Here is a 21,522-nt window from a genome sequence, read left to right as displayed (position 1 = left end):
TGACCTAGGGAACTTGTTACCCGTCACAGTATGACTGGAAGGTTAGGCTAAACTCAGCGTGACTTGCCTGGGTGAGGTGGCGATCCAGATGTAGAAGGTAGCTTCCAGCACGCTGTCTATGATCAACTCTCAGAGGGACATGGGAGTTTCCAAAGCAAGAAATGGAACCTTGAGTTAGAATCCAGAAGAGGCAGTAATGAGTGCATTAAAATGAAGAGGCTAAGCTGAAAAGATCTGTTGAAAGATGTTCAAGGGGAATTGAAAAGAAGGAGGTTAAGAGAAGAAAGTGCAGGCGCTGATTCCTTGACTACTGTGGCCAAAAAAGGGGTCTACAGAAAGGAACTTCACAGAGAGCTCTGCTCATAAATTCCTAACTGGGCAGGTCATGTGGGTGGTCATGTTCCAGGCATATAACTTCTTTAGGGAAAGGCTTATGTCTCTTTGCCTTAAGCTAGCCTGTCCGTTATTTTTGTGCATCTAGGTTAACACACTTAAAAAAAAATAAAAAAAAAAAAAAATATATATATATATATATATGTATTTTATTGATTCTTTACAGAGAGGAAGGAAGAGGAATAGAGAGCTAGAAACATCAATGAGAGAGAAACATCGATCAGCTGCCTCCTGCACACTCTATACTGGGTATGTGCCTGCATCCAAGGTACATGCCCTTGACTGGAATCGAACCTGAGACCCTTCAGTCCACAGGCTGACACTCTATCCATTGAGCCAAACTGGTTACTGGTTAGGGCAACACATTTTTGAAATGCTTCTTTTCAGACCCTTCGAGAGAAACCGCCCTTAAAAGAGCACACGATCTTGTTGACCATTTTGTAATCCAACTCCCTCTCCAGCTTTCTCCCACCTTCATGTAATCTTCCTGCTGGTCTCTCCTTAACTTGAAATCACAAAAGAAGCTGAAAACTGTATTCTGGGGAATATTTGAAACCTTGTTTTCTGAACAATGGTTATCAATTTTGTCTTAAACGAACTCCTACAAATATTCTTGGCAGATTTCGATGTTTCTTACATTGACAATACCGAACAATGACTCTTTATGCCTGACCCAGTTTATATTGGCTGGAAGTGTTGAATGGCTGAGTTAGGCTTCTGAGGACATATAGGCTATAATTAAAGGGAATTAAAGATATTTGGGGTCCATCCATAGATTTGAGGGCTTTATATCATGAAGTGCAACTATTCTATTCCTTAAAACAATGATTAGCCTCCACTGTCAAAAAACAAAATATTGGACTGAATGGATTGCCTTCTGGTCCGACTCAGTGGTCCCAGCATTCTGATGTCATGCATTTCTTTTAGCATTAATTTGTCCAGAATGAGAAGAGATTTATGACTGGAAGCCTTTGTCCCGTATGATACAAATGGGGACAAGGGTTCCTGTGTTTGCTCAAGGCTCTGTGCTGAACAGGATGCACTTTAGACATCATGGCTTTTTTGCAAAGCATTATTCCTTTAGCAGGAGTGGAATTAAATGCAGAATGTCAAACGCCATAAGATTGTGGTCTTGGCATTGGAGTTATAGTCTTGGCACTAGAAGCTATTTCCTGGTACAGGAACATAGAGGAACTGCTTTCCTGTTATGCTTCAGTGGTCCAATTCCACTGTCTTTTCTTCCAGGGGATCCACAGAAGCAGGTTAACTCAGTTGTGGGGAAACCCCACCCAGGCTATTTGGACTGATAGGCAGAATTTCCCACAGCAGGAAGGCTGTCTGCAAAGCAGGAGCAGAGCATGCGCTGGAAGGGTCCATGAGAGGTCAAAGCACAGTGCTGTGGGGCAAACTCATGTTCAGTGGGGCAGCACCAAGGGCATTTGATTTGGAATCAAGCCAGAATCTACTCAGTGTCTCCAAAATAAGCCATTACATTTTTAAAGCACATTTTACCCATGCTAGAATGCTTATAGGATTTAGCGTGGTACTCTGAAAAAGTCAGGTTATTTGAGATGTTAATACCCATGTGCTGAGAAAAATACAGTGTTCTGGATTTCTACTCTGCTAATACCATCACAAGAGAAGATGTGGAGTAATAGCCATTTTGCAAAAAGAATATGGGTTTTTGGTTGGGTTTATTTTGATAGAATGGATTGATTATTGATATAAAAGTTAGATAAATAGGTGAGAGAGACCCTGGACTTATATTATTTGTTCTAATATTTCTTTATTTGGCTACTAGTCAAATCTTTCTTTGAAAAAACAAAGTTGGTAGGGGTTGGAATTGTGTCAATTTTGTTTTACTTTTATATGTTGACACTGTTTGATTAAAGCAGTTGTGCATCCAGTTTATTTTTTTTAAGTTTCTTAGAGAAGTCACCAAAGTTCTGCAGATTTGTAAATAAATGATATCTAACTGTACATAACCTAGATACATTCTTGGGTGAATCATTTCAACATTGGCAGGGCATTTAAATAAACATTGTAGAGGAGGCTAAACAGAGGTTAAATAGTTTATTCTCTCCTTCATTCCAAGTTCCTGAGGTATCTGAATTCATCCTTAAAATTTTGGTTTTACTCAACAAAAATTTCAGGAACAAAAATTTCATGGTCAATCTTAGTAAAAACTAAATATTTCTTGAAATGAAAGCATATAAATATTTTACTAATCACTCACTTAATCTAAACAGATTTTTTAAAAATATCACTGCTCTCCAATGACACAGTATTAGAAAAGTTTGCTGGAGAGATTTTTCTCACTGTAACACCAACAGGAATTTTAACTTTTAGCACAGTTTATGGGTGGAGTGGGCATTGGAGTAAGAATGATATAAACAAACGAGTTAGAACATTGGAATTTCTTTCTGTGAGGCCCTGCACCCCTTACTTCTTTCTACTAATTAATATACTTAATTATTATTATTTTTTAATACAAAGGGTTGACACATGACCCAAGTTGGATGTTGTCTTCTTGCCCGGTGATTGATCTAGGATAGACATGTGATCCAAGGTGGACCAATTTTAGTCCTTCTTTGAAATATTTCAGCATGGACTTGGAAATAAATAATTTTCCCCTCCTCTCTGACCAGGGAACTAATGGGATGTGAGTCCATCATCATAGGCCTCCAGATTCCTCATTGATTGGAGAATGAACTTTAGGAATATGAGAGAATGAGAGCAACGGGCAAATAAAAAAGCAATGAGAAACAGGTATGAAATAGGTGTAGATGAACTTTGAATAATAGAGGATCCTGAGTTACTGAAGTAAGATTGTGTCTTGGAAGTAGCGTTAGGAATGGCAGGACCCTCTTGTGTTTATTATTTGGATGCTACTGAAGAAACTCACTCATTAAGTCACTCAGTGTATTCTTTGTAAGGGAGAGAGATCCCTACCTTCACATGATTGGCCTCTCTCACCACTTGTTACGCCTCCCCATGGCAAGAGAAGTGCCTGGGTTAATCGGTAGTGTGGAAGAAGAAACTGGGCATGCTCAGCTAACTTCCTCTCTCTCTCTCTCTCTCTCCTCTCTTTAGGGATCTGCCTGCCACCAAAGAGTCTGTGTTCTGGCTGGTTTAATGATACACACCCTGAAGTCCTTGGGGGAAGAAAACAATAAGAGGGTTTCATAGATAGGTAGGGTAGATGCATGCATAATTATAGAATAAAACAAGAATAATAAAACATTACTATAGAACTTAGGCACTGAGTACGTGGTGTTAGTTGTAAAATTCTTTCCATTTTATTGTATATTTGAAATCTTTTATAATAAAATGTTGGAAAAAACAGTACACATTATGATGATCTAACCTGACACAGGCACTTGATATATGTCGGGAAGTAGACAAAGATATATTCCTTAAAAAGGGCCTGGTACCAGATCACGTTGGAAATACAACCAAGTGTAAGTCTAGCTGTACAGATTCAGAAAGTAACCAAACAGGTTGTACTAGTGATTGTCTAGGAGCAATTGAAAACCGTTGCTCTATTCACTGGCAGGAATTTGGACATACTACTCTCCTTACCAGAAGGCAAAGTAATAGAAACTGGATATTTATTAGATAGTAGTTGGTGGGAGGTAGAAGGGTAGAGGAGGGCCCAGGCATTTTATAACTTGATTGAGATAATGCTTGAGAAATGCTTAACCTGATGCCTCAATTAATTCTCCATAAACGTTAGCTATGATTATAATTAGCTACTTAGCTAAAAAGGAAATCAGATATACATTGAATTGTGTCTTCCCAAAAGATACATCCAAATCTTTGTCCAAATCCTAATCCCAGGACCTGTGAATGTGACCTTATTTGGAAATAGGATCTTTGCAGATGTAACTAAGCTAAAGATCTCTTGATGGGAGCATGCTGATTTTAGGATAGGTCCTAACGCCAGTGACAGGTGTTTATAAAAGAGAAAAGAGAGGGAGATCTGAAACAGGGAGGTGCAGGGGTGAGAAAGTCATGTGAAACCGGAGGCAGAGATTGGAGTTCTGCTGCCCCAAACCAAGGAATGCTAGGAGCCCCTGGAAAGGAAGAGACAAGATGAGCTTCTCCCCTAGACCAGTGGCCGGCAAACTCATTAGTCCACAGAGCCAAATATCAACAGCACAACGATTGAAATTTCTTTTGAGAGCCAAATTTTTTAAACTTAAACTTCTTCTAAATGCCACTTCTTCAAAATAAACTCGCCCAGGCTGTGGTATTTTGTGGAAGAGCCACGCTCAAGGGGCCAAAGAGCCACATGTGGCTTGAGAGTCGCAGTTTGCCGACCACAGCCCTAGACCATCAGAGGGAGTATGGCTCTCCTGACACCTTGATTTTGGACTGGGCTTTCAAAATAGTGAAATAATACATTTCTGTTGTTTTAAGGCCCCACATTTGTGGTGATTTGTTGCAGCATGAAGCAAGTACAAATAAAACAAACAACAACGACAACAAAAAAATGGATGTGGTTTCTTAGAACTAAATAGTGTAGGTCGGACTGGGAATGTCTAGGGCAGATGTCCTGGGATCGCCTGCAGGGTGTTAAGTCTCAGTGACTCTTTTCCAGGGAGGAAGCTACTGGATGAGGAGCAGCTTCTGTTTTACCAATCACTGCCTTGTTTAGGGGAGCACAGGGGGCTGTCACACGGTTTGGTTCTGAATAACAGTAGGAGATCCAGTCATATAGATAATAATTGTGGTGTATCGGACAGAGAGTACATAATTATCACCTCGAAGACATGCTACTCTATATTTTGTTTCTAGGCAACATAGGCAAAGGAAAATAAACTATCTGTATTGAAGCCATGTATATGAGATTAAAATATGTTAAGATATTGACTCTAATATTACTTCTCAAGGTCTTTTGGTGCCTGCTGACTCAGTCACTTTTACAGGGTGCTGTGTCCTGGAATGTTGAAAAAAAATGCCTTTGTGATGTATAAAGCATAACAAGTGTCAATCTTGGAGTTTATTATGTGAACCCTAAGTGCCTCTCCATTTCTCACTCTTATCCTTCATCCACGGTCAAGGTTATGCTTCAGCTAAAAAATCAACGATTTAAAAAAAATAAGATTAAGAAAACAGTGAGACAAATAATCCATGCCCATTGCAATAGTTAAGAAAATACAGATAATCAATGCAAACAAAATTTAAATTATTCATAATCATGTCAATCAAAAATTGTCACTGTTAGCATATTGGTGAATATCTTCACAGAATTTTTCTAGGCAAGTGTAAGTATGTAGTTATAAAAATTTAATCATAATATGTACATTATTTGAAAAATTGCTTTTCTCTCCTTTATATGTTATAATCATTTATATGTTAGCAAGCATTGAATTACTTCAATGATTTCTAAGGGCTATATCTTGGTCCATTTTAATAATTCATCTAATTTATGTAATAAACCCCTTTCTGTTGGATACATTGCTATAATTTTTCACTATTATAAACAACACCAAAATGAATGTGGTTTATATATTGAGTGCATATAACAGAAACCAGTGATTTCCCTAGAACGGATACATGCCCACAGGAATGTTTATATTGGTTTAGTTTCCCACCAACAGGGTTTGTGCATGTCTAATACCCCACGATCTCAAAAACTGGTAATTACCAACCTTTTTAATGTTTGTCAACGTGTGAGGCAAAATAAATGAAATTTCATTATAATTTGTGATTACTAGTGATTTCTAAAAGATGATATGACGCTTGTTCCACAATTTGGTGGGCAAAGAGCACTACATGTGTTTCTTTTCTTTTCTTAAAATATATTTTATTGAGTTTTTACAGAGAGGAAGGGAGAGAGATAGAGAGTTAGAAACATAGATGAGGGAGAGTCATCAATCAGCTGCCTCTTGCACACCCCCTCCTGGGGATGTGCTCTCAACCAAGGTACATGCCCTTGACCGGAATCGAACCCAGGACCTTTCAGTCTGCAGGCCAACGCTCTATCCACTGAGCCAAACCGGTTTCGGCTACATGTGTTTCTTTATCTTTCTGTACTCAACCTATTTTGTCCGTCTTTGAGTCTCCAATCCATAGGGGAGATGGAAACTTAATCTCACCTCCACACACTTTTCCCTGGAATCTACACCCAAATTCCATGGAGTTGCTTTACATACTGTCCCTGCCATTTAGTAAGCAAACAACAAATGCTGGTGGTTATTACTAACAAATATTCTTCAGCGGAAAACAGAAAGGCTGACATGCTTACAGTCTTCTATTTTGCTGCTATTGGATGGGCAGTATTGCAAATTCTTTAAATCAAGTAATGTATATTAGAGAATGAATGCTAAAGAAGCAAACAAAAGTGATTATTTATTTTGATACTCTATGTATCGATATTAGGCTGCTAAAAAATTCTGTGAGCTAGTCCATGACTGAGTTTCCGAGTTTATGTTTTACTCTTTAGGAAGTTGGCAAACCCTGAGCTGAAGGCAAGCATTGTGAATGTCAGTGTCCCCGAGGCCACGCCGCTACTGCTAATGAATGAAGCAGGCAGGTGAGAGCGGGTCAGGAGTGACGGGTTCGTGGCACCGGGGAGAGCCACGCCCCTCCCAGGGGGCCTCGGCTCCTGAGCTCTGACAATGCGGGAGCGGAAAGCCAGCCGCGTCTTCCAAGTTTTCAAGAGAAGTTGGAAATCTAGAAGGTTTTTCTTTCTTTCTTTTTTTTTTCCTCCTCATGGAGCTTTCTAATTTGTAGAAGTTGGCAACGAATCCAAGCATTGTTTTATCACACTGCAGAGGCTAAAAAATCACGGGTCACCAGCTTGGGACTTTGATTCAAGGTATCATTAACATTTTATTTATTTATTTATTTATTTATTTATTTATTTATTTTTAAGGTTATTTTTTTAAATTAAATTATTATCTGTGTACACATTTTACCATTTCATTAACATTTTAAAGAAGCACACAGAAATGTGGTCAATTTCAGAGTTGAAAGGGATGATAGAAGCGTCACCCAGACTTTGTCCGATGTAACGTGAACCACTTTTAATATCCCATCTAGTCAATTTGCGTTAAACATCATTGGTTAATTAAAAAAAAAAAAAAAAACTCACACAGTATATTTTAACTCTTCATTCTTCCGCAAATTTACAGACATGTAAAACCATAAATGGTGAATTTGGTTCTCAATGAGTTCTTGCCAAATTGGAAGTTCTAGTCCATCAGAAATAATCTTGATAATGCAGTGTATAAGATTATAAACATACTTGGAAATTTTTATGGGAATTATGTGACATAGAATTTATCAAAATTCTAATGATTAATTTTCCAGCTGAGCTAACATGAAATGCTGATGACAGATATAACATAAAATACTGAGGTTCGGTTGGATCCTTTTTCAATCTTGACCTCCTGTGGACACCGTCCAGGGAGTTCCTAAGTAAACCTCAGTCTCCGAACAGGCCTCTGCACGATATTAGCTGGAGAAAGCCCTGTAGCTCAACAGGCAGATGGTAGTAAGAAATTAACTTGAACTTCAGCAAGGCTGAGGTTTCCATGGGAACAGAGGAAGCAGCCATACTGCCTGGCATTTGGACTGAATGGGAAACAGACTCTATCAGCACAGTTTTAGGAATGCGTGCTCTGTGCCATCACTCTCCCCATAGAGTAGTGTATTTGGTTTTCCCTCCAAAAGTGCTTTAGTGTTCGTTAATAACAGGATAATAAATGATAACCAGGTACATGCTCTAAAGGTTAAAGTGTATGTATCAGAAACTAGAAAGGGTTAGCATCTAATTGCTAACATTTGAAAATCATTAATAAGCATTAGTGGTTTCTATCACAAAAACCATATTCTTTACTAAGTGAGCCCATGAAATGCAGAATTTATTGTTTTAATCATCTTTTGCTATAAAGAATAACATTCAAATAAATTTGATTTTTTCTGTCAATGTGTTCCTTTTTAAGGAATAACACATATCATTATTATGGATTTTGTCTCAACTTCCAGTCACTCAACATGTGAGGGATAAGCAACCCTAAAGAGAACGATGCTTTTCTAATTAATGACAGGACAGAGTTCATCTCACTTGTGTCTGTCTCACACACGGAGGCAGATTAACCAGGAAGCTAAGCTCATGGCCCCTCGCTTGCACTTCTTCCAAGGCCCTGGGGCTAGTCTTCAGAATGTTTACATGGTTATATATCTTTGTAATGTTTGTAAAAGGTTAAGACTGCTGTCTCTCTCTTTTTTAAAACAAACATGTTTTTATTATTTATTTTTATTTTTTTAGAGAGAGAGAAAGGGAGAAAGATATAGAGATGGAAACATTGATGAGAAAGAAACATTGACTGGCTGCCTCCTGCATGCCCTCCTCTGGTGATCAAGCCTGAAACCCAGACATATGCCCTGAGTGGGAATTGAACCATAACCTCCTGGTTCCTGGGTCAATGCTCAAGGACTGAGCCACACTGGTTGGGCCCAACTGCTGTCTCTTTCCACTCAGACTTCCCCCATTCCTTTCTGTTGAGTGATGATGAAATGGCTGCAGGTATCTTTGGGGTCTGAGTAAGGGGAAGCTGATAAGTATGGATTTAGTGGGATATATTTATATATTTATGTGGGACATAGTTTTGCGGATGGATATGTTACTGCCAGATGTCCTGTCTTAGAAATAACTCTTAGTTAATTCCCATTTTCCGCTGTGCCAATTCACTCAACACCCTGACACAAAGGAGCTGGATCAGAGACTGGATTGAGATATGACCATGGCCTATGGCGCCTGGCATTCTGGGATGTGGGTGTGAGGGAGAAACATGATTGATGTGGAGCCAGGAGCTCGTTTGTAGAAAATTTTTTCCATTATCAGACATGTAAAACCATAAATGGTGAATTTGGTTCTCAATGAGTTCTTGCCAAATTGGAAGTTCTAGTCCATCAGAAATAATCTTGATAATGCAGTGTATAAGATTATAAACATACTTGGAAATTTTTATGGGAATTATGTGACATAGAATTTATCAAAATTCTAATGATTAATTTTCCAGCTGAGCTAACATGAAATGCTGATGACAGATATAACATAAAATTCAACACATAACTACCACAGGAATGTTGATAACAAAATGGTTAGCAAGAACTGTCAATTCGAAGAGTATTTTAAATGGGTTATTATTACAATAACTATGAATCACAGGAAACTTGAAAGACATGAAATCTTACAACTCATATTAAAAAAACTTGATAGAGGTTTTCTGAGATTTAATAACAATCTTAAAAATATATGTCACATAATCAGCAATGAACTGTGCAGCTGAAAGACACTATTGAACTATCAATAACAAAAACAAGATTTTAATATTGTCATGTGCTAGCAACTCTTACTTTGCTAGTGATAAGATTCAGAATCATTTTAGTTTATTTCAAGCACAGGTGTATCTCTAACTCCTACGATAAAATACACCTACATTTACACAGTAGCTTCTAAATAAACATAGCACATTGACTGTAAAAGTGAATGAGCAGAATTTAAATTACTTCAGTGATATTATTCGTAGGGCAAATCAACCTCTGAACTTTGCAGCATTTACTCTTTGAAAGCAATTTTTCATGTTCTTTCCCTGCATTTTAAAGAATATAGCAATATATTATAGCAATATATAATAGCTATATAGTGACTTTCGTTATTTTATTTTTCCTGAGTACAGATAGTCTAATAAGGGAACATTTTAGTAAAAACAAACAAACAAAATAAACAAGACAAAAGTCAATTTACCATGCTAGAGATGATCCTGAATAATTTTCTCACTTCTCTCAATAAAAAATGATACAAAACGTTATCGTATGATGAGGTAATAAAAGAAGATGCAACTTCCCAATAAGATAGACGAAAGCTTTATAGAGATGTGTCAGGCAGTTAACAAAATACTTTTGTTATTTTTCTAAAGTTTGTAAAGGCTATGGTACTTAATAACTTGCTAAAACTTGCCGAAACCAGTTTGGCTCAGTGGTAGAGCATCGGTCTGTGGACTGAAAGGTCCCAGGCTCGATTCCGGTCAAGGACATGTACATTGGTTGCGGGCACATCCCCGGTAGGGGGTGTGCAGGAGGCAGCTGGTCGATGTTTCTCTCTCATCAATGCTTCTAACTATTTCTCTCCCTTCCTCTCTGTAAAAAATCAATAAAATATATTTTAAAAAAATAACTTGCTAAAATTTATAATTTGTTTTCTTTCTTTTGTCATTCTAATCCAACTTTGTCATTTTAAAACCAAATTTTATATTTGTAATTTGTAAAAGCTTCAGACCTAGTAAAAACCCAGATCGACCCTTGCTCTTAATTCTCCTATAACAGCAGTTACTTTTTATTTTTAAAATTTTTTTTATCAGTTTCAGAGAGGAAGAGAGAGATAGAAACATCAATGATGAGAGAGAATCGTTGATCGGCTGCCTCCTGAATACCCACCCACACTGGGGATCGAGCCCCAAACCTATGCGGGTACCCTGACTGAGAATCAAACCTTGACCTCCTGGTTCCTAAGGTGATGCTCAATCATTGAGCCATGCTGGCCAGGCACAACGTTATCTTTTTTTTTTTTTTAATTTTTTTCTTAAATCCTCACCTGAAGATATTTTTCCGTTGATCTTTTAGAGAGAGTGGAAGAGAGAGGGAAAGGCAGAGAGAAACATCGATGTGAGAGAAACATCCATTGGTTGTCTCCTGCATGAGCCCCGACAGTGGCTCGGGCCTGGGAAGAACCTGCAAGAGATACGTGCCTTTGACTGGAATTGAACCCAAGACCCTTTGTTCCGCAGGCCAATGCTCTATCCACTGAGCCAAACTGGCTAGGACACAAAATTATTTTTTAAAGGTAGAATTGACAGAGAATAAAATGCAGAAATTATAAATGTATACCTCATTAAAAATTTATGTAACTATTCAATATATAACCATCAGCCATGAAGATGCAAAATATTTCCATCACCCCATAAGAAAAAAAATTTAAATTTCTTAGATACTCCATTTTAAGAAGTTAATATATCCACACAAAAAATATTTTTCTAAGAAAAAACAATACTCAGAGAACACAAACCCTTAATCATAAAATTATTGTTATCAAGGTTAAAAATTCAATAGAAAGACTAGAAAATAAAGTTAAGGTAGTTGCCCAGAACACTGAGCAGAACGACCAAGAGATGGAAAATATGAGACATTGAGGACTGCCAATAGGAACAACAAATAGGAGTCTAGAAGAGAGAAAATGGAAGGGAGGAAACTTGGAAAGAAACGAAAAATTTTAAACTTGAAGAATAACATGATTCTTCAGATTTAAGAGACTAATCCAGTACCCAGAAAACCAATAGTTTGGAAGTGTTATCTCAGTATAATTTTTACATGTATTTCTCTTAGAAAATTTCCTTAGAATTTTGCAAATCAAATACAATTAAAAGTTTAAAAAGGTTTAAAAATATCTTAAAAGTGAATTTGACTTACACAATAGACTGGCTCAAGCTATTTGCTCTATGTCACCTTTGGCCATTGTCATTCATGTATCCATCCATTTCTCACTTCCCTGGTGATAAGCCCTGGCAGTACCAATCTCTAAGAAAAGGACCAAGTTCTGTACATTTAACCACCTTAGAGTATTAAAGAGATATAAAGAGACTGTTATCTCAGTGTTTTTCAGTGTCATGATTCTAACTATTATCTTTTGAAATATTGCCTCTCCTCATTTTCTATAATTCCTAGGAAGTGTTTTGTGGGATATTCATAGTATCTAAACCCCTCTTTAATATTCCCCCCCTATTTTCCTATTACTTCATTGCATATCATTTCCAAGGACCTATCTTCCAATTCACAAATTTCCTCTTCAACTGTAACCTGTGTTTTAAACCATCCTTTAAGTTTTAAATTTATGACTACACTTCTCTAGTTGTTTTCTGCATATTGTTTCATATCTACGGCTTTAAAAATTATTTTCTTCTGTTTTGATTATCTGATGATGTCTTTAATCTTTTAAAAATTTATTGTATAACCCTTATCTGATAGTTTTGTTAAATAAATTTCGGGGGGGGGCTAATATGGTTCTTTGTTATGTCTCTTGAATTTTGTTCTGGTTATATGATGTTTGCGTGCATTTTGTGCCTTTGGATTGTGAGCTCACCTTCAGCAGGGTTTGTTTATGGGGGTCCTGTGAGGCTTGGATGGAAGGCATGTCTTCCAAAGGGATTTTATAGGTGCTTCTGCCAGGTGCCTAAGAGGTCCTAGACCAAATTTCACGGTAATTTCTTAGCTTGCAGGGGCCTGCATCATGTGTATGTTATCTATAAAGAGGATCAAGCTTTGGTTTACACATTCTCAAGAGAGGTTCATACCAACCCCCCTCCCACTCATCTCCCAACCTAGAGCTGAGGAAAAGACAACGGACCTTCCTTATTTTCCTTATTATCTCCTTCTGTAGTGGTGGTGGAATAATTTTTGGGTCAGTCTTTCTCTGTGGGAGTAGTGTGTGTGTGAGAGAGAGAGAGTGAGTGAGTGAGAGAGAGTGTGTGTGTGTGTGTGAGAGTGAGAGAGTGAGAGAGAGAGTGAGTGTGTGTGTGTGTGTGTGTGTGTGAGAGTGAGAGAGTGAGAGAGAGAGTGAATGTGTGTGTGTGTGAGAGAGAGCGAGAGAGAGAGTGTGTGTGTGTGTGTGTGTGTGAGTGAGAGAGAGAGTGAGTGTGTGTGTGTGTGTGTTGCTGCTCAGTTTCAGTTCTCCACATGTCATAGGTCCAGGGCCTTGACGGCCGGTACCTTAGCTCTAAGTTTCTGAGGCTAGCAGCTACTGTTCATTATGTCTCTCCTTAGGGTAGTCAAGGGTCAACTCACCAGCTTACTGCTCTAGTTTTATGTTTTCTCTCCATTTTGCCTCCTGGGGAATTTCTGTTCATTTCTTTTGAACTCAGCTATACTTATGAAGAGTATTTTTCATACTTTATATGGCATTTATAGGACGTCTGTAGCAGGAAAGTTATTCAGTCTGTCTATAGCAGTGGCCTGCAAACTCATTAGTCAACAGAGCCAAATATCAACAGTACAATGATTGAAATTTCTTTTGAGAACTAAATTTTTTAAATGTAAACTTTATAGGTAGGTACATTGTTATTAACTTAATTAGAGCACTCCTAAGCTGGCCTTCGTTAAAAACTCAAGGGGCCAAAGAGCTGCATGTGGCTCGCGAGCTGCAGTTTGCCGACCACTGGTCTATAGTCTGGGAAATTAAAATTGTAAATCACAATACTTTTAAATGGCTTTAAAAATCAAAGTAATGCTGAATTCAAAGAATTTTTCAAAAACCCTTATAGAGTCTTATACCTACTTTGTTATTGTGAGGATCACAATGTTATGGGAACACAAATGATGTGACTAATTTTGACTTGGTTGCTAAGGAGGTCACCAGAAAGGTGATCTCTCAGTTAGACTTTGGAACATGAGCAATTTAGTTCACTTACCAACCACCAATCATAAATCTTCCAAGTATTACACACAATAAAAAAGTTCCTTTTTATCAATTGATTTATTTCATTTTTTATATTAATAGATATATATATTTTTTCAATATACAATGTCATCAAAGTTATTTATAAACACTGATTTCTAAGTGCCAAGCACTTAGAAAAAACAAACAAACAGGTGTTTTATAATAAAACTGAGCTGCAGAGAGGTTAAATAACAAACTCACTCATGCAACATAATGAATGACAGGGCTGGATTCAAACTTGAGTGTAGCAACCATGAAATGAGCCCATCATGGAGCTTAACTGATCAAAGTCCATTGCCGTGTTTGCATGGAGTTGCACTTTCCTGGTCGTTCCTAGCCAGTTACTAACTATAGCAGGGATACTAAGGTAGGCTCCTTCCTTCGTGTGAGACCTGCGTCTCCTCAGGTGGCCTATGGCTCATGAACCTCCTATGGCTTTGCTGAACCTCCCTTGGACTGAAAGGCTGTCTACAGTGCTTCCACCTGATCTCCTTCCCTCCCCTCACTGCAGCTCAGATTTGCATTGTGCTCTGCCTGCTTTCCTATTGCATCTGCCCCTGTCTGCATGTTCTCTCACAGCCATTCCTGTAATGAAATCCTTGCATCTTTAAAATTCCATGTTTCTTAGAATACTCCGACTATCACACTAAGTTTTTCTGATCTCAATCCCCCACCTTTTGCAAAAATAACTAAAAGTGGATTAAATATCTAAATGTAAAAGTGACCAACTATAGAACTGTTAGAAGATAACCCAGGCATAAATCCAAGGACTAGACAATGCTTTCTTAGATCTGACACCAAAAGCATAAGCAACAAAAAGAAAAAAATATAAATACATTAGACTTCATCAAAATTAAAAACTTTTGTGCTTCAGCCCTGGCTGAGTAGCTCAGTTGGTTGGAGCATTGTTCCAATATGTCAAGATTGTGGGTTCGATCCCTGATCAGGGCACATCTGAGAATTACACAATGAATGTATAAATAAGTGGGACAAAAATAAAAACTCTCTTTCCACTTTCCTCTCTCTAAAACCAGTCAACATATAAAAATTTAAAAAATAAAATTTTTTGTGCTTCAAAGGACAGCATCAAGAAAGAGAGAAGTCAACACACAGAAAAAAAGAAAATACTTGCAAACATATATATCTGATAAGGGACACCTATCTAGAATGCAAAATAAATTTTTATAATTCAATAATAATAATAAGAAAAATGACTCTTTTAAAAATGGACAAAGGATCTAAATATTTCTTCCAAGAAGATGTACAAATAACCAACATGTATATGAAAAAATGCTCAACATCGTTAGTCATCAGGGAAATGCAAATTAAAGCCAGAAGAAGCCTCTAGAATACCTATGTAAGAAATTTGGACAATAATAAGTGTTAGCAAAGATGGAGAAATTGGGATATTTATATACTTCTGTGAGAATATAAAATGGTGCAGCCACTTTGAAAAACATTCTGGTATTTTACCAAATGGTTAAACATGGAGTTATCATGACACAGCAATTCCATTTCTTGGCATACTCCCAAGAGAATTGAAAAAATATGTCCACACAAAAACATGTACGTGAGTGTTTATGGCAGCATTATTCACAATAACAAAAAAGCTGAAACAACCCAAATGTCTATCCACTGATGAATGAATATACAAAATGTGGTATATCCATTCGATGGTATACCATCTGCCCATAAAAAAGGAAAGAAGTACTGATAAATACTGAAACATGGGTGGAGATATCATGTTATTGAAAGAAGCCACACACAAAGAACTACATAGTGTATGATTCCATCTATATGAAATGCCCAGAATAGGCAACTTTATGGAGAAGGGAAGTAGATTAGTGGTTTCCAGGGCTTGGGGTCATGGGACCTTTGGAGGATGACTACTAATATGCTTGGGTGTTCTTTTTGGAGAGATGAAAACGTTCCAAATTAATTGGGGTGATAGTTGCACAATTCGGGGAAAGTACTAAAAAACATTGAATTGCATATTTTAAATGAGTGGATTGTGTGGTATGTGAATAACTCAACAAATTGATTACAAAATTCCATGTTCTTTGAATACACTGCATCTCCCATTTGGCACATAGACTACCTTATCTTATGTTTGTTGGTGTTTTTTTTCCCAGTCAAAATGTTGCTTCATACTTCCCAAGTAGTGATGATCTTTGAATTGTGAAATTTCTTCCAGATTTGTTTTCTTCATTGTCTTTCAAATGTTCTCCATTGGAAATATACATTACATTTCTATTTGAAGATGACATTGTATAGAAATGAAAAGATCATTTCACAAACAAAATTATTAGCTCCTAAAGGGAAAAGTCTGTGCCGGTTTTTGGGTTCTTCGGATGGTAGTACAATATCTTACACATACTAAGTGCTTAACAATGGCATGCTAAATATATTGATAATAGCATTAGGGTTAAATTCTCTTATGGTTCTAACTATTTGGGTCTTTGGTAATCTACATGAATTTGTTATTGGTAATAGAGTTCAGAAAAAAACAGATGTTACTTTGTGATTGTAAACCTTGTTTGCCTGCTCGCCCCAAACTCCCAACTTCCCACCCCTCCTGCCTGATTGCCCCTAACCACCTCTGCCTCAGGCCTGCCACCATGGCTTTGTCTGGAAGGATGTCTGGAAGGTCTCTAAGAACATCTCCTAGAACATCTCCTGGTCTAATTAGCATATTACCCTTTTATTAGTATAGATGTGAGTGAAATTATGGTTCTTAGCTTTTTCTTTTTATTTATTTATTTATATTTTTTATTGATTTTTTACAGAGAGGAAGGGAGAGGGATAGAGAGCTAGAAACATCGATGAGAGAGAGACATTGATCAGCTGCCTCCTGCACGCTCCCCAATGGGGATGTGCCCGCAACCAAGGTACATGCCCTTGACTGGAATTGAACCTGGGACCCCTCAGTCCGAAGACCGACGCTCTATCCACTGAGCCAAACCGGTTTCAGCGGTTCTTAGCTTTTTCTGACTGACTTATTTCACTTAGCATGATATTCTAAAGGCCCATCCATGTTGTTGCAAATGGCGGTATTTTATCTTTTCTTACAGCTGAGTATTATTCCACTGTGTAGATTTAATCTTAATATGCATTTTCACGTGGATACAGATATGTCATGTAGCTCACCTGGCTTCTCCTCCTGGTTACTCCCTGCAGGGGATTCTGTGTTAGTGTGGCATCTTGTGCTAGCCTGCTGGAGTCATTTTGTGAATGATTTACTTTGCCATGTTTCTTCTTGAAGTTAAGGGTCATCTTCTGACTATATTTCATTAGCCCCTTTCTTCCACTTGCCTTCTTTACCCTCCTTTGTAACTTCTCTTCCATTCCCTTCTTTTTTGGAAGGCGGGACAGAAGGGATGGTCATCTGGCCTATAGTGGGCACTAACTATTTATTTGCTAGGCCCTGCTTTCGTCCTTTCCCGTTTAGGATGCTGTTTCCTCTTCACAATTATAATGCTGACATGTTGCCATTTCAACCTCATTGGAGATGAGGAAACCGAGGCACCAATTGTGTGTAGGAGAGTCTGTACCGGGACTGGCAAGGCTGCTAGGTGGGAAGTTAAGAGCAGATCTGGCGCCAGGCTATCTGGGCTGGAACCCGGGCCTCGCTGTTCACCAGCTGTGTGACACCCCTCTCTGCCTCCTGGTTTCCTCACAGGGATGATAATAGTCTATCTCACAGGGCTGGAATACAGATTGAGTTAGTCCATTATTTGTAATGCACTTAGAATAGTGCCTGGCACCATGCAAGTGCCATAGAAGTGTTTTAAAAGTAAATAAACTGAAGGCTGTCTGACTCCAAAGCCAGCAACTGTGGAATTTCAGGTCTGCTTTTTATTTTTTATTAAATTATTATCTGTATACATATCTTACCATTGCCCCCCCCCCCCAATACATACCCTCCCTCCCCAGAGTTTTGTGTCCATTGGTTGTACTTATATGCATGTATACAAGTCCTTCGGTTGATCTATTATCTCCCCCAGATCTCCTTACCCTCCCCGCTGCAATTTGACAGCCTGCTTGTTGCTTTACTGTCTCTATATCTATCTTTTGGTTCATCAGTTTATAATGTTCTTTCAGGTCTGCTTTTTGTCCCATCCCCTTCTTAAAGCAGCTGAATTGGACAAAGGCTAACCGTGGATTCCGAACAGGGAACAGACACTTAGTGGATGAGGCAGCCATGGACTTCCTGCCCTGTCCCACGCATCTTGCCAGCAGCCATTCTAAAATGTGAATCCTTTTGCTTTAAGTTAGCTCAGAGCATTGAGCAATTGCACACTCGCCAGTGGGCTCACCAGTGGATGCCCATGCAACAAATCCTCATGGTGGTCTGGCCTACCCGCCCCCACCACACCCCACTCCTCCCACCTTCCCTGCCTCTCCCATGCTCTCACTCCCACCTGGTTCTTTCTCCTGCAAGCTCCGGTGTGTGGGGTCCTTGATCCCCCAACCACGCTCACTCTGACCTGAAGGCCTTTGCACGCATCTGGAAATGCTTCCTGAGGTTGTTGCACAGTTAACATCTCTCCTATTCCTGTCACCTCACAGCATCTTTTCAAAAAAACCTTCCTTGGCCATCAGCTGGGCTCTCGTGCAAAAGAGAAGGCATGCTCAAATAGGGGCAGCTGAGGAGAATTTGTTAAGAGACCGTTAGGAGGAGGTGGGCAGCGTGGGGAAACCAGGATGGGATGGGGAAGCCCAGGGGTGTGGTGGGTGTGACCAGAGGAGGCAGGGAGCGCTCTGCATGCAGCTTTCAGCTGGATGGTGTGGCCAATGCTGATTCCTTCAATGAGAGGCAGCATACATACCCCATTTCCTCTCCTCCACCCCCTGGTCTCTTTCCTGCCTCCCTCCCATTAGTGGAACCTAGACACACCAGTCAGCCTCCCAGGGAGAGGGTGGAGAGGAAACGGAAGTCAGCCAGCACTCTCTCTTCCCAGGTCATAGTGTCTTCTCCTCTTTTATCTTCTTAGCATGGACTACTCTCCACAGTTGCCTTCTGTTCTTTCACATACTTATTGTCTGCGCTGCCCCCCCCCCTCCCCTCCCCTTTAGAATGTCATTATTTTGAAGGCTAGTTTTCCTTTCTTCTCTGGGTCCTCAGCAGCTACATGGGCGCACAAATCCTTGTGGGTTGTTGAATGAACAGAATGGGACACAGGCAGCTTGCCTAGAGCAGTGTTTCCCAAACTTCTCCCATGATGAGAATCACCTGGTGGAGTTGCTAAAACACAGATTCCTGAATCCCAACTAAGAAGTGCTAAACCATCGATAGAATTTTTGGGAACATATAGGGAACATTGTACACTTAGTGCTCTGTAGTTCAACAACTCCACCGGGCGATTCTCATCATGAGAGAAGTTTGGGAAACACTGGCCTAGCGAGAAAAAGGCTTCTAAGGGTCGTCTTTCTTAAAACGAGATCAGGTGAGCCTTTCTTAAAACGAGATCAGGTGAGGAACCCTCCCAGGTGCCGGGCTTTGGGGTCAGCAGGTGCGGCTAGGGCACTCACTACCCGCGAGCCCTCGTGCCCCGCTCCCCGGGGGCGGGAGCGCGTCTCCAAGGCGCTGCGGGTCCCACTCCTCGCCCCTCCGCCCTGGGCGCACCGGGACAGCTAGCCCAGTCCCTCTCCTGGTCCCACTGTGGGCAGGAGGGAGACACCCAGCGCTCCCAGTGGTTATTTTTAGTAGGTAGCTGACCTCCCCCGCCCCCCTTCATCCCCCGTCTTCCCCCCACCCCACCAGCGGGGGCGGAGCGGCCGGAGGAGGTGGGAGCAGAGGGGACTCCGGTGTCTCCGCGTGCACCCGCCAGGACCTGCACCGCAGGACCAGCTGCCGCGTCCTCCGCAGCCGGCGGGCTCTCCAAACCGACCGGCCACCAGAGCCCGCAGGGCGGGGAGGCGGCGGGGAGGAGGGAGCGGAGCGGCGGGAAGGGGCGGGGAGCGCGCTCCTGCGGCGGCGGCGTCCTCCTCCCGCGGCCGGCGCTCTCCTCTCTCCGGCGGACGCGGGGCTTCGCAAATGGCTTGTCCCGCTCTCGGCCTGGAAGCCCTGCAGCCCCTGCAGCCCGAGCCGCCCCCCGAGCCCGCCTTCTCCGAGGCGCAGAAGTGGATCGAGGTAGGTGCCCTGGGCGGGGGGTGGGGGCGGCCTGGCAGGGGCTCCGGGAGCCACCGGACCCCCCCCTCCACCTCCACTCCCCCCTGCACGGAGGACAGGTCCCGCCTCGCCTCCCCGCCGCGCGTTCTCCTGCCCGCGGCGGCTTCGGGGCGCCCGCCGGGGCCTCGGGCGAGCTGCGGCTCCCCTGGCACCTTGGCACCGGCGTCTCGGGGCGAGGTTGGGGGGACATTGCGGGGTGGCTGTGCGCGTGGGGGGCAGGGAGCGGCTCCCCGCGTCTCCATCCCTCCTGCCGGCCGGCCGCCAGCCGCGCAAATCTCGGCTCCCGCCGCCGCCAGGCGCTGCCGGGGCAGCACCATGTGAGCCGGAGCGCCGCAAAGGCGCAGGGAGAGCGAGGCCCCGGAGTCCTTGAGGATGCCGCATTCTGGGGGTCCTCCACCCCCCGCCCCCGTCCTACCTTCCGCCTTTGGGCCCCCTCCCTGCCTCTCCGGAGCGGGGTTGGCAGTGTCTCCACGGCAGTGCACACACCGGAGCCTCTGGGTGCTCCTGGCGTGAGGCTGGCACCGTGCACGGCGCAGGGGAACCTGCAGGACCCGCCAGCCAGCGCGCCAGCCGCAGAGACCGTTGCCCACCTATGGGCAGCCCCCACCCCACCCCACCCCAGAGGGGGTAGGCTCCCAGGGGCCGTACCCGGGGTACCCGGCCCCGCTGCATAGTTCACTTCTCGTAGGGCTCGGTGGCAGGCCAGGGAAATCACTGGAGCTCTCGGGCTCAGTCCAGCAGCCGCTCGCCGGGATGATCCTGATTCGCGATGTCTATCTGTGAAGGCAGCTTGGGGGCCCTGCGCGCTCGAAATGACGCGTTTGGGGCAGGAGACGGGGGTCAGGACGCGTGGAGGGCGCGAGGGGGTAAAGGTGACCCCCCAGGGATCCGCGCAATAAGCCTGTTTCTCTGGCCAGCTTTTTTTTTTTTTGCAGTAAGCGAATTTGACCCTCTTTTCCTGAAGGACAGGCACCCTCCTTGGCTTGTAGTTCAAAGGAAGAAATGACACAGCTAAGGCTAAGTCATGACCCAGCACTGAGTGACCCTCCCTTTCACCCCTCCTCCCTGTAGCTCCGCGGATCTCAAGATCCTGCTGGGGTCACAGAGCTACCACGGTACAGATTGAAACCTGCCAATCTGCCCGCAGAAACCACACTCACTCAAGGCTGCTCAAATGCTCCACCAGAGAGAGGCCTGCACCTTAGACCTGCTTCATGCAGGCAAGAGTGTTAGGCAGAGTTTAGAAGCGTCCATGCAGAAACAGGGTTAAAGAGACAGAAGAATAAATCCCAGGCTCTCTGGCTAAAAGCCCCGATCACGTCCCTCATACTCTGGTCGCTCCTGCCCAGATGAGAAAAAGACCTTGGCTGTTTATGATTGATACGCGGCTGGAGTGGCTCGGGGTGACAGGTGCTTTCTCTGTGCTGCATACTTGGCTCGCAGAGCACCCAAG

The 21,522-nt window shown here is 41.8% G+C and overlaps 1 protein-coding gene across 11 annotated transcripts in view; it reads left to right on the top strand.

The window, feature by feature from the left end:
* Nucleotides 1-19,840: 19,840 nt before the first annotated feature.
* Nucleotides 19,841-21,522, top strand: part of LIMCH1 (LIM and calponin homology domains 1) — a 318,118-nt gene continuing 316,436 nt past the window's right edge. For 6 of the 11 annotated variants that reach the window (XM_036417682.2, XM_036417658.2, XM_045573079.1 and 3 more), the window contains exon 1: nucleotides 19,847-20,030. In XM_036417682.2, coding sequence (XP_036273575.1) covers nucleotides 19,935-20,030 — 96 coding nt within the window. In that variant the 5' untranslated portion in view covers nucleotides 19,847-19,934. Of the gene's footprint in view, nucleotides 20,031-21,522 lie in introns of all 11 variants that reach the window. The other 5 variants (XM_036417635.2, XM_045573069.1, XM_036417642.2 and 2 more) reach the window with 3 other exon arrangements.

The sequence above is a fragment of the Pipistrellus kuhlii genome, unplaced genomic scaffold (assembly GCF_014108245.1).
Source record: "Pipistrellus kuhlii isolate mPipKuh1 unplaced genomic scaffold, mPipKuh1.p scaffold_m20_p_1, whole genome shotgun sequence".
Classification (NCBI taxonomy): Eukaryota; Metazoa; Chordata; class Mammalia; order Chiroptera; family Vespertilionidae; genus Pipistrellus; species Pipistrellus kuhlii.
The sequence above is the reverse complement of the archived record's forward strand: the minus strand, read 5'-3'. Positions and strand labels throughout refer to the sequence as shown.